The following is a 13,781-nucleotide window of genomic DNA, read 5'->3' on the forward strand; positions in this document are numbered from 1 at the left end:
CAGGTCAAGGAGCAAAGGCCTAAAGGCAAGGAGAGCATCTGGGAGAAGGGGGACTTGTAAAGGAAGGGGCAAGATTCATGAACGGCAGGAGAGGACTGAAGAGTGGAGGTGAGAACATGAGTGAGATCCAGAGATGGGAAATGAGACAGCTCAGCCCTCATGATGGAGAGCGCGGACAGGCTGTCCCCGCAGCCAAAGGCTCCTGAACCACTGAGAGTCAGAAAGAAAGTTCCATATTCCTATTCCAGGGCTCATTCATCAAACTTATAATTATCTTGGGGGCACCTCACATCACACTCGAGCCAGCAAAGCCTCCTAAGACAGCACCTACTCTGCTCTGTCAGCAGGTGCTCCCTAAGCACCTGACATCAGCCAGTCCAGGCACGGGGAGCAGCTGGCCAGGCTCCGTCTGCTGCTCTCTGACCAGGTTACAGTGTGGGGAACACAGAGCCCCCCAGCCTTGGGGAGCTGCCCATCTGCCTGCCAAGAGGGCTGTGCAAATATTCCCATTTTCTAAGGGTGCCACGATGTGAGCGAGGCTGAGAACCGCTGGTCTACCGGAAAGTAAAAGAGGAAAAACAAAGACACAAGTGGTGAATGCACATACTAAAACCCTGCCCAGCCACTCAACCAGTCTGCTCACGGCAGCCTAAAAGTCACTGCCTTTTGAACTTCTTCAGCCGCAACAGGACTTACTTGAGATTCAACCTGGATAAGCGCTGCCCTAGGCACATAAACAGGGACACGGAACTTCTGGAGCATTCTGTCTCCTGCCAAGGCCCCATTCATTCTTCTTGGGTTTCACAGTGCCTCTTGTGCCATTTTGGAATAGATTAACACTAGTCATCCTAACCCCAATCCATTTTAAGAAATACAGAGAAAAGGCCAGGGCCCATTATTGGGCCATGAAAGCAGAAGACTATTTAGCCTTTATTAGAAGTCTAGCAGAGCTAAAAGTTGATCAGTTTTTTAAAGGAAGGGAGCTTAGATGAGCCAAATTCTAGACTTTTTTCTGGTAAAATGAAAAGAAAGGAAGTTCCACGATAATGGGAATGGCACTGTCCAAGTGAGTCTCGCCAGGATGGGCACTGATGTGTGAGAGAGACTGGTTGGTAATGAAGGTGGCGTTTCAAGAGAGACGCGAGATGGAGCCGGGAGGCACAGGGCTCCGGACCGTGGGAGGAAGGTTTACTCAGACAGGCGCAGCCGCTATTCTGAAGCATGCATCTGTATTTCGAGAAACATCATTGGGGAATACAGTAGGCAAGAGATAACTCTGATTCCATGCCACCACCCTAAAACAGAATTGCTTCAGAATATTCTGAAAGACTAAGAGTTGAAAGGAATGGAGGCTGCAGAAAAAGCTTAAGCACATTGTTACAACAATTTACAAAAGCAATTGATCTAAGCCATGCGAGCACTTGGGTGTGCAGCTAAAAGAAAAGAACGAAGACCAAAGATATGTTTTAAATGTGCAGGATCAGTTCTCCTGTGGAGAGCCAGGCTTCTAAAGGTGGGAGTTCTGTTTTTTTGGATTTTTAGGGATTTTTTGGTTTGTTTTTGGGTTTTTTTGCTCTCCCTTTATTATTGTTTTGTGGGGCATCTTTCTCAGCTTTGAGCTGGTGGCCGTGCCAGCTCTGGGTGGCTCCCTCCAACGACAAAAGCTCATACTGCTTCTTGCTTCATGCTGAGAAGCAGAGCTGGCCAGCATGCTGCTCTCTGGGGCCCAAGAGCCAGAGGTTGTCACCTTCTCAGAGGGAGAGGCCATGGCCATCGTCCTGGCCCAGGGTTTCAGAGGCGGCTGCCAGACCTGAGCCAGACCAGTCTTCAATGCTGCAGGGGCAGCGATACTACAAAAGCTTGGTTGGTTACAAAAGACACCAAAGGCTGATAATGCGCCCAGGGCCAAGGATGACTGGAAGGCTGGTGTGGGGGCACTGAGGAAACGGGTCCTGCATCTTTAAAACTTGAAAAGAAAACAGTCCAAATACAACCATCTCAACTTCTAGGTCCATGTGTTCTTAAATGAAAATGGAAAAACAGTATATATATTATATATATATATATATATATACACGTGTTATATATATATAAATGTGAAAAAAGTTTAGTCAGTTATTTTACGATAAATAACAAAAACAAATAAGCATGCCTGTTAGTTCTGTCTCTACTTGAAATTCTAATTAAGGGACATTTTTGGTAATTACGGTAGTAAATTCAGTCTTGACAAGAACATTTCGAAAATACCATTTTCTGAAAGCTATTTTTTGTGAGAAGTTTTCAACAATATGTTAAGGGATAAATGGAAACTAGTTTTAAATATTTCATTTTGGACAAAAAAATCCAGGCTTTTCATTTTGAAGCAGCAAACTTGTTCTCTAACATTAATTCCTCCACCAACAAGAGAACACCTTGCCATCTGGGTCTTGGCTTGCTTCCCACTGAAGCCTCTCCTTTGTCTGGAATGGTCTTCTGATCACCCAAATAATCACATAAATGGCCAGAGGGCCTTCTTTAGCTGTTGGCCTTAATGCTCTAGCTGATATGGAAAGCATCCTGCAAACACTGGGCTTGCTGGAGACACTATCACTGAAACCAATGTGTTGGCCAAGAACTACTTAGGAAATAGATTACACTGACCACCAGCTGGAGGGACAACTTGGTCAAGTAGTTTCATGCTGGTTTTCTTCCAGATTTTCTTTATTACAGCTCGGAGTTCCTCATTAGCTTGTTCCAGGTTCCCTGAATTAAAAAGCAAGAGGTGAAAACAAGCCCTGCTTCTTCACCCAGCAAAACCTTTCTCACCATGGCTACTTCCCTCCCAGCCTGAGCTGGATTAGAGATGGCCCTCGGATGGGGCTCCCCTCCCACGAGGCTCTCCCGAGTCAGGGGCACGCACATTTCCTATATTTAGCAGACAGTTATCAAGCCTGCCAATGGGCAGTCATTCCACGGTGGGGACCATCATGTTTTACTTTGGAATTCAAGGCCCAATTCAATCTGGTCCTGTCCTACCTTCCCACAGCCAAGACCTACTCCTTTCCCACAGCTCCCAGCCTAGAATGCCTTCTGCTCCTTCACTGGCTGTTCCAAATCCTGCCTCCGTCCTTGACAATCCAGACTAAATTTTACCCAAGTAAGACTCTCTCAATTCCTACTGCGTGTACTTGTCAGTGCCACATAATCTTGGTCTCTTATTATATGAGCTGATACTTGTCTCCTCAACTAACATGGCAGTATGCAAGACCATCCTGCCTTCTGCACATTGCAAGGAGTACATGTTAGCTTGTAGAGGCTTGTTTTGCTGGATAGATCCACCCTGACCTCTGGGGATGCAAGAGAACAGCTGTCCACTGACTCCACACACATCCATGCTGGCCCCTCTTCCCTCTCCTCCACCAAGTGCGTCACAGAATTGGCTCCCTCCCAGTCTCCACTTCCTCAGCTCCTGGTCACTCCTCGACCTGCTGCCATCTGCTTTCCATCCCACCTCTATAGTCGCCACCCAGCCAACCCCATGGCCACACTCCAGGGCTTGTTCCACCAGGGCTGAACAGGGCCAAGAGAACCACTCTGGTTTGGTCTCAGCTGTGAAGATGCTGGTCCTGATAGTATTTCCCAAGTGCCAACGACGTGCTAGCACTACAGAGAGGGTCCTGCAGACATCACCTCATCCCATCCTCAGGACCTCCCCCAACGCAGGAGTATTTATTTCCTTTTAATAGAGAAAGAAACTACTGCTCCCTGCAGGTCACAGAAGCAGCAAGGGACAGCTGGACGAACTCATCTGTGATGCTTCTGCCTCTGCCCTGGTCTCCCACCTGTTCCTCCCGCTCTGCAATCAGCAGTGGCATGAGTCACCTCAAAACTTTCTGGGACAAAGTGAAGCATAAGGGAAGGAAAGTAGGAATGAGGCAGTCAGGGACAGCCAGCTGGCCCTCGTTCCCATTATACTCCCGGCCTCCTGTCCCAGGGCCTCTCCTTTGACAGGAAAAGGCCCAGATGCGAGGAGGCAAGGTGGAAGGGGGCATCTCCTCCCTCTTCTACCACCTGTGCTGCTTCTAGGAAATGCTCACCTTCGGTCTTGATTTTAAGAGCTGTTCGAACCAGAGCAAAGAGGGTTGCATTGAACATGACTGTCCCGTCACTGTTCAGAGGCATGTTCATGGCAACAAGTCTCTGTAAACAGAAAGAAAAATTTCTTAATAGGATGCGAATGACTGATGACAGCTGTATCCCTTCTTGATGTTTATTCTGTTTATCCCTCACCTCTTTCCTAGTCAACCCTCAATTCAATACAACAGCTATTTGGGGAGCACCTACCATCTGCACTGCTCTGAGATGACCAAGATTAAAGCATTAGTCACGAGACACAAATGCTGGCACTCAGAAGGCGGGTTTTGTTTTTGTAACTTAATTGCTCCATCACCTTGCTGTTGCAGCATTCTTCTCTCTTTCTCATTAACCAGCTCTGTGTCTTGGGGGCACATCCTTAAGGCTGCTGTGAGGGTAAAATGATGTGCCAGATACAACAAGCCAGGCACAGGGCCTGGGACTTAGGTTCTCAAACCCTGAGGGTCTGTCATCATTGCTAACAAAGAGAGCGTCTTTCAAGGACCCTGTCCCGGTGAGACCATTGTTTAGTGTTTTGTATGAGTCCACGTGGTTTCTCCAAGTGTTTGGTCTTCCAGACTAGGATCCCTTCCCTCTCCTGGCCCCTCTAACACAGCACTGAGAGTCGGAGAGGATGTGGGTTAGTGACACCCTCCCCTCTCTGGGCCCCGTTACCTAACCTGTAAATGCAGATGACATGCCCACACCAAAGGGGCTGCCCATGGATTAAAGGGGATCATGAACACAAAGATTTCAGCCTGATGCCTGGCACATGATAAGTGCTAAATAAGTAGTACTTACAATTGTTAATAGTTTCTGATTTCTTAAATTTGACTGACAGAGTGCCCCAAGAAAAAAGATTTTTGCAACTTTTTCTCCTTCCTATGAATGCACTGGAATCTTGTGTTTACATGACTCACTCCACCTAAATTCCTAGTCCTATTACCGACCAGCCCTGTCTCCAAAACCAGCGCAGGCAGCCAGGACAGCCTGGACGTTCATTTGCTTTTCCTGGCAGGTTCCAGAGTCTGCAAAATGGAGCCTATATGATCAATTGGTATTCTTGCTGTACTTACGTAGGTAATTGGACCAAATTTATTGAAACTAAACGTATTTTCCAAACCAGTTAGTCCTAATTTGGCTATCGTTGGGAAAAATGAGGATGATTTTAGTGAGAAACTGTGTTTCAGTAGAAACTATAAGACACATTTATGGCTATCAGATTCTAGTTTTGTTAATTGTCTTCGAGGTTTTTGTTTTCTACCTGTAAACTAGACTGGATTCTGAATTCTTCTAGTCTCCTGAAATATGTGGCTACAAATCTCCACACTATGTTTTCAATTTTTTTCCGTCATTTTCCTTTGGAATCATTGAGAACTGAAACCACACTTTTTCCTGAAGCCCTGCAAACTGAAGCCGGATAACTTGATATAAATGTAGAGATCACCATGATAGCATTCTTGTTACTATGTAAGCCACTCAAACAGATACCTGAATATCCGATGACATCACGAGAGACACTTCAAATTGCAAAAGATGCTTCGACCCTGATACCTAGAAATCTTCTTGACTAGCTGCCCCCTGGACTCAGAAACTGGTTTATAATTTGCTTCAACCATTAACCTTGTTTTTCTTTTTGTTTCCATAGAAAGACTTCTTACCAAATACCTGGTTGCTTGCTTCCACAGTATAGGCCTAGTTTTGAGAGCCCACCTGCATCACCACATCCTGAAATGAATTTAACTGGACTGATCTATTATCAGGACTAAGAAACGTGTTCAGTGAGATGGAACAATCTACCACCTCAGCTTCTGGACTATGAAACTTCAAGAAGTTTCAAAAGGACTGAAACTTTTTAAAGTTTCAAAGTTGGGACTCTTGGGGATCAGAATTGGCCACCCCAAAATGTGACTCTCTGCCTTGATTATTTTTAAGAACAAAAGACTCTGAAAGAAACTTTGACCTCCCCTGCTAACTGCCTAAAAGAAATTTAAGATAAAAGGCCCATCCCCAGGACGAGCCATCACCATATACAACTCTGGGTATCTATAGACTGGGAAGATCTTTGCTAAGCCCACTCTTATCAAAGTTCTGTTTACCAAACGTTTGCTTTTCCATCGCCATGTGAATTGCCTTGCCGTTGAAGTTGCAAACTAATACACCTAACACCCTCCTTTGTCCTTAACCGAAGATATTTAAGCTGGCAGTTCAGCCACTCTGGCGAGTTACTCAGTTTTCCTGGGTCTCTCCCACGTACACATGTTATAAAGCTTTGTTTGATTTTTCTCCTGTTATTCTGTCTCATGTCACTTTAATTTGTCACCCAGCCAGAAGGACTTAGAGTGGATAGAGGAATTTTCTTCCTCCCCTACATTTGGTACCCATCTTGTTCTTGGAAAGCAGAAAAGAGGCTGGTACTGAGAAATTTATGGAAAAAGTCCATTTCTGTGGCTTATTCTCTACCTATATCCAGAGTCCAGGCAAGAACAAGCAAGGACCCCAAGGACTTGCCAATGGGCCTTTCTTAACTTGCACGGCAGGGAACGATGAGTTTGGTTCAGAAGATTTCTTTGAAAGCTTAAAATACATTGTAGACTCCATTCTGTTACCTTGGATTCTGTCTAGAGCTGGCTCAGGACCCCTGGTGTGGTAGAACTCCTGACCCTGGAATCCCCTAGGATCTGTGTGGGGAGGGGAGCAGTTGTTGGGGAGACTGGCTAGATTTCTACAGGGTAGAGTTTCAACAGGCAAATCTTGCATTTCTCCTTTAAAAAGGGGAATCCTTTTAGGTTGCAACAACTAACACAATGTGGGTCACCGTGAGCTCTATGGAAGGAAAATCAATCTCAACTGTGGCTCACAGAGACATGGTCTGATGTGCCAACTATGGAAGTGGGGTGGGAGATCTGGATCCATCCCTGAGTGATGCATGGTTCATCAGGAAAGGAGCCCGTGCAAAGTGGTTGCCACAGAGCTCTGGCAGCAGAGAAGCTGTGTGATCCACACATCACCACGTCCACCATCACAGAAGCTATGAAATATCCAGGTCACCAAGTCTTCTCCATTCTCCTTCCTAAGTAGATCTCTAAGCCACTCCCCTGCTCTCTATTCCCACTTCCCTGCCCTCACTCTGGCTTTTGTTACTTCACACTTAAGACAACCACAGCAGCTCTCCTGGGGGTTCTCCTGTCTCTAGTTCACTTCTCACTGCCACGAGTCAACTTTCTAAAGTTGAAGTCTACTCATGTTTCTTCCACAGGAATCAGCATGGCATAGAAGGCTCCTCACAGCCATGCTCAGCTTGTGCCAGTGGCCTTCTGCCACTTTCTCTTATGTTCTAGCCACACCAATGACTTCCTATTCTCCTGCCTCCATGTCTGGGCCCTCTGTGCTCCCATTCTGCAATGCCTGTCTCGCTCTGACAAAGTCCTACTTCTCTCCTTCTGGACCTGACACAAACATCACCTTCCCCTCTATCCACCCAGTGGCAAATTACATAATTCCCTTCCTATTCTTATGTTGGCTGAAAGGGTGTCCTAAGAGTTACGTATTGGAGAGTTCTTCAAGGACAGGAACCACATGTTATTCACCTGCATCTCCAGAGCCTGACAGAGTGTCACTTAGTGTTTGTTGAATGAAGCAGGGAGCGCCTGCAAGACAGGCTGTCAGACACATAACCAAGACACTTACGACAAATAGAACTGGCAAGCAATAGGATATATTGGAATACGCGAGGAAGCCATTTGGTGTAGACCTAATTCTGCTTGACTTTGTTTTTCCAAAAGCGCCTGACTGTGGCTATCGGGCACGCATTGTATATCTGCTTTAAACATTTGCTATAGCAAGAACAAATGCCCTTAAGATAAAGGTGCAACTTCCCCCCACATTGGCATTTCCTTTAGGATAAGCATCTTTCCTTAGGCTAGGAACTGATTGCTGTGCTCACCTGTGACCACCCAGCTCGAGACAACAGACCTGCCACCCTGCTGTATCCACCGAGACAGCAGACCTACCTGCTGTTTCCATCAATCACTGTGCCAACAGAGCAGTCTCTCAACTACTGTAAAAGGGACATTTCAATCATATGTGAAACATCCTCCTTGGGGGTATATAACCACTCTGTACGCCCTACTTCTTTGGTGCCCTTTCTTCCTTCGGGGAGAAAGGCCCCAGGCCATGGTCCTCACAGTTTAGCTCAGAATAAACTCACCCAAATTTTCATTTATAGATTGGTTATGGATGATTTTCATCGACACTTACCTTACAAGCTACTCTGTGTGGGCACAATTTCCCAAACCCCAGGGGAGGCTGGATGCGGCGCAGCAGTGTCACCACATCGAGGTGCTTGATCCTTCCCCTGGAGACAAAGTATGACATGAGGTCCAGGGCAGCACGAACTGGCCCAGCTTCCAGTCCATCCCACCTTCCACAAAAATCACAGCCAACATTCCAGAAACAGCCCACACAAACCAGATGGAATCCTTTGCAACCTACTTTGCCTCAGGGTCATATTCTGACCATATTCTTTTGAATTCGTCTAAATGGTGAGGCCCCAGAATAGACCAGTCCCGGGTCAGATAATCAAAATTATCCATGATGACTGCTACAAACAGATTGATGATCTGAAAAAGCAAATCAGAAGGAGTGGGCTTCAGCTGTAGTGGGATGGGTTGAGTTAGAGCCTAGTAAGTACTTCCTAATTATAAGGGTCGTGAAACTTTTGAACCCATTTCTCCAAGAGAGGCTGTAAGAACATTCTTTCTGGAGAATGTTTGAGAAAAAGGCAGGCTTCTAGTTTTCCAAAATAGCTTTGGTGTAGTCCCAGGGAAGGAACGGGGATGTATTATCTAGCCTTAAAAGCATACTGCAGTTTTACAATTTCATTGCCACCAGATAACTCACACTTAAGTCACTGCTACTCATAGTGGCTTTGAAATTTTTACAAAGGAATCAGCAGCCTAAGAAGCTGGGTGTGACTGCCCAAAGCCTGTTAGTTAGCATGAAATGCCTGCTCACAACAAAGGCAGCAGTAACGCTTGCCTGATTAAGGAAAAACCTCCGACTGCCAAGTAGAGAGTACACTGCTCATCATCACAAAAGACCCCATAGCAATTTGACAGGGCAACATCACTGGTCTGCATCCCAACCGCTACACAAACATCTATCAATCAAGAGGAGGAGCTGTTCTGATCACTTACCAGAAATGCGCAGAGCATGTAAAAACTGATGAAATAAACAATGGCGAAGTTGCTGCCACACGTGTACTCCTCCCCGGGGTTGTAATCCGACTCGGGGTCGCAGAGCTTCCCCGGGAGGCAGGCCAGCATGATCTCCTGCCAGGCCTCACCCGTTGCACACCTTTTTTAGAGTAAGCAAGGAAAGGGCTTTAGTAGGGGAAGAAGGGATTTGAGGCTTAGACTTTTAAGAAATTTTAAGAAAAAAGTTTTTAGTTAGAGCAAAACCCAAGTAATTTGGGGAAAAGCCAGTCTGAATTAGTAAAAACCTGAAATCCCTGCTTATTTTCAAATGCAACTTATCTCGGTCAGTGGAGGCCCTGCTACAACTCCCTTTGATTTATAACAATCATTTGACACAGGCACATCAATTCTTTCATATAAATGGAGTTTGTTTTTGTGTCTTCTCTACTTTAAACACTTACACTGTAATTTTTTAATGATTATTAATTATTTTCTAATCACCTAACATCTGACAACTTGACTACATCCCTGTTCAATTTTGTTGAAAGCAAAGAACTGGAAACTACCTAACTTGCAAGTGACTTGCTATCCGGTCACTAGAGGCATTAGAAATTACTTGTATGATTTCTAGAAAGTTCTTTCACCTTGAGGTACCTTGTTTACAAAGTTAATTAACTGGGGTAAATCCCATAAAATTTGAATTGTACACCTTAGGATGTTCTCCATTGGCGGTGCAAAAGGCCTTTATGTTCCTGCTAAATGTCGGTGTTTCTGGTTGTGTTTAAGTACGTGCTCCCATGCGTAAACAGATGTTCTTCAATTCTCCAGGTGGCCCTTCGTAGACCTACTAACTCCCAAATGGAAAAACCTTAAGCCAGCCACAATCTGAACGACCACCGCAGTTTCAATAGTGCAGCAAAATGCCCCTGTGCCTGGAATGCTAGGGTCTCTGTTTAAGAATACAAACACAGTCCTCTGTCACTCTGGAGCCCAGAGCTAGAGACACGCCCAAGTCAGACGCAGTCACCTGAAGAGCAGCAGCACCGCCTGGGGAAAGGTCTGGAAATTGTTGTTCCTGTTGATCTGGTTGTTATCTCTCATGGCAACTTTCCCAAACATCTAGGTGAAGAATTAATAAGAAAAAAAAGAACAGATTTTGTCATACCAAAAAAATCCCATATGTGAATTTAGAACTGACTCAAGTCTGATCAACACCCACGAGGGCTTTCTCACGTGCTTGGCACTTCGTTCGTTCAACAAACATGTGCTGGACGTGAGTGAGTGGTGGGCATTGCGCTAACCACTGGGAACATGGTGAAGTCAGGCACATTCTACCCTCAAGGAGTTCCTACCCCGGGGAGAACACAAAGGTAACCAGACAGGCCACCCCTCCTGATGAGAGCTGGGATGGTCCAGCTGGACAGGAAAGCACAGGAAAGGCTCACATATCTGAGGCTGGGAGCTTGGCCAGGGAAGGCCTCCTGGGGTGACATTTAGGTCCAGAACTGAAGGTTAAGTAGAAGCCTGCCAAGTGACAAGGAGGGTGAAGAGTGTTCCAGACAGAGGGAGCACCACCTGCAAAGGAGCAGAGGCGCCACACACAGGTGCTCCAGGAAATGAACGAGTGTGCGCAGAGGTCGGGCTGCAGACACGCACAGGGGCCGGTGGGCAGGGGCTTGTGGGCCACAAGAGGAGGGTGGGCTTTACCCTAAGAGCCAGGGGAAGTTAGTAAATATTTTACTCTTGGGAATTATAGAAGCAGACTGACATTATAGAGGAGCCTCTGAGTGAACCGTGGTGGTACGCGCAATGCGGTTCACAGTTCCCTGAGACAACTCTTGTTTTGTGTGAGAACATCATGTCATAAAAGACCCTTCAGGGCACACAGCATCACACACTGCTGAATTACAGGGGCTCCAGTGTGCTGACTCTTCGTTTGTGACTCCTGGGAAGATTCCTAGCTACGTGCAAGTATTTCTATGCCTTCAGAATAAGAAAACAAGCACAACCATTTCCCTGCTGCTGGAGGACCGCCTCTGTCACTCACATCCCTCCCTTATCTGAAAGACGCATGTGAACCAGGGGAGAATGTGGCAGAGAGGCCAACGGGGAGGACCAGCCCTGCATGTGCTCACCACTTCCCTCTCCGCCTGGAGGCTCTGCCCCTCACTCACCCAGTTCGTGTTAGGACTTAGCTGTTAATGAAGCCCCAGTCACTTTTCCCACCCCAAGAGGAGCTGGGAAGTATCCTGCAGCCCCTCAGCCAGGGTCACAGAAAGGTCTGGTTTCACGCTTCTTCCTAAAGGGATGCTCCTGAGGCAAGATGATGGCTCCAGTTCAGCCCTCATCACAGCATCTGGAAATCGTTTGTTTCAAGTGAGACTCTCACTTGGTTACAATAACCATTTCCTGTTGCTAAAATCAACTATGGGTTTTCTCAATCAGGTGACTCTCCCAAGACTCAGACAAGGGTGAGGGGTACCACTAACTCCAGCTTTCTGTGGCATATTCCAACCTCTCCTTGCTCTTCTGAGCCTGGTCCTCTCTGGCACAGGCCCTTTCCTGTGGAGCTCTCCTACAAGCCAGGGTTTTCTCATCTCCAGACCTCTTCAGCAGCCAAGGCATTTAGCTGAAAAATAATGACCTTGTCTTTCCATTCCACGTAGCCAAAGTATATCTTGCCACAGATTTGGGGCTACCCAGCCAAGGGGACCCTGGGGAGAGGTGGCTGGAGCTTACCTGCATGCCAATAACTGCATAGATGAAGAACAACATGGCTATGAGAAGGGCCACATAGGGGAGCGCCTGAAACAGAGGAAGCACGTGCCTCAGCGCAGGCCTCTTGCTGCCGGGAATGCTCAGGCGCAGACCCAAGACCCACATGGGGCCACATGCTTTGCTTTTCCGTGTTATATTGAAAGGACATCAACAGTGAGTAAGGACTTCTTAAACCCCAGCCCAGCACCACGACCTCAGGCCTGAGTATACCAGCCACATGCACACCTAGTGTTACGAAGCTGCAGGCAGGATGTGCTTTCCAGAGCCATTAACAGTGTATCCTGATCCTGAACAGTGTCAAGGGAGACACATCACTCTCATAATGATGTTTAAATTCATCATTGCGTCCCTTCATTGAAATTATCATAATTGATCAAACCATTCCAGAATACTGGACGTTCAGATTGCTTCCACTTTGTTTTGTGGGCATGTTTGGGGTGGGGGCAAGGGGCTACTGTAGATCATGTTGCAAAGGAACATCTTTATGCAAAATCACCTTGTGTCTGCTGAAGTATTTCCTTAGGGTGAAGTCTTAGGAGTGGAATTACTGGGTCAGAGGGGAAGAACCACTTTCTGGCTGTTGCTGTAGAAAGCAAGATACCTTTCTTAAAATGCACCCTTTCTGAAAGAACCACAGAGTCGGGGGTTGAGCTAGGGAAGAAAATGAGCTAGCTGGGTGGTCAGCAAGCCTGGGTTCTCTTAGGAACATCAAATACCAGTAAACGGGTCAGGTTAGACCCCCAGTCCTTTAACTCAACGCTTCTCAACTGCTTTTCTACCTCATCTCATGTGACAGAAGACGTCCACATGTATGGCACAGCTCCAGGGAGGGCCCAGACTGTTAAACCTAATGCCAATCACACATGCTTAAAGTGTCCACTTTCTCTCCTGAGAAAGGTCATCAGAAAGCCAGTGGCTAAAAACTTTCCAACCTGTGCCAGCTCTGGATCTGTGGCTGCCAGCCTGGTCTGGTGCAGTAGCACCATCCTGACAGCTGGCCTGGTTAATAGACTCCCACAGGGTTCGTTTCAGACTTTCCTCACCATATCCATATGCATTTTCTTCCCAGATAACCAAATATTTCAGAATTCTGTTGGCACTGTTTCTCGGTTTTTATGAACCACTACTCTCTGACATGACTTTATCTACAGTGACCAAGTCTTTTAAAAAGAAAGTTTAATAACTGCTCTTATTATTGCATGAATTCATTCTATTTTTATAGCAGTTCATTCAGAAACTTTGGTAACAACTGTCTAGGATTTTATCTGTTACCAAGACTGAGGCTCACCTGTCTGAGGGCCCCCGCTCTGCCCCGCCTCTCCCACAGGTGCATTCCAGTTCCTCCTACGACCTTATTTTCCCCAACAGGACTTGTGATTTTCCTTCATTAAGTTCTTGGATCTGCCTCCTTCCCCAGATGCCATTCCTTCTCCTCTTTATGCATTAAAATCCTTCCCAACACAGAAAAATGCTTCCTGGGATGTTGACACTGGTTCCCTCAGAGATGGAGGGTGGCAGTGTGAACTTTTCCTTTATATATCTTTGGATAGCTTCATTTATTAATGGGAGTATTTATTACGTTTGAATTAACAATAGTCAAATAACAAAGAAGCAAGGATTCATGATTCACTCGCTAATGTTTCTGCATATCTACAAATTCCCTACATGGGTGCACCTTTTAACAAGAAGAGA

At 46.3% G+C, this 13,781-nt stretch overlaps 1 protein-coding gene across 24 annotated transcripts in view; it reads right to left on the reverse strand.

Moving 5' to 3' along the window:
• Positions 1–13,781, reverse strand: part of CACNA1D (calcium voltage-gated channel subunit alpha1 D) — a 322,004-nt gene that overhangs the window by 28,799 nt on the left and 279,424 nt on the right. For 22 of the 24 annotated variants that reach the window (XM_070577072.1, XM_070577064.1, XM_070577071.1 and 19 more), the window contains 7 exons: positions 12,051–12,116; positions 10,339–10,430; positions 9,312–9,471; positions 8,608–8,735; positions 8,374–8,470; positions 4,077–4,179; positions 2,641–2,742 (listed from right to left, as the gene is read on the reverse strand). In XM_070577072.1, the coding sequence (XP_070433173.1) occupies positions 2,641–2,742; positions 4,077–4,179; positions 8,374–8,470; positions 8,608–8,735; positions 9,312–9,471; positions 10,339–10,430; positions 12,051–12,116 (748 nt within the window). The remainder of the gene's footprint in view (positions 1–2,640; positions 2,743–4,076; positions 4,180–8,373; positions 8,471–8,607; positions 8,736–9,311; positions 9,472–10,338; positions 10,431–12,050; positions 12,117–13,781) is intronic. The other 2 variants (XM_070577066.1, XM_070577056.1) reach the window with 1 other exon arrangement.

Source organism: Equus przewalskii, chromosome 15, assembly GCF_037783145.1.
Source record: "Equus przewalskii isolate Varuska chromosome 15, EquPr2, whole genome shotgun sequence".
NCBI lineage: Eukaryota > Metazoa > Chordata > Mammalia > Perissodactyla > Equidae > Equus > Equus przewalskii.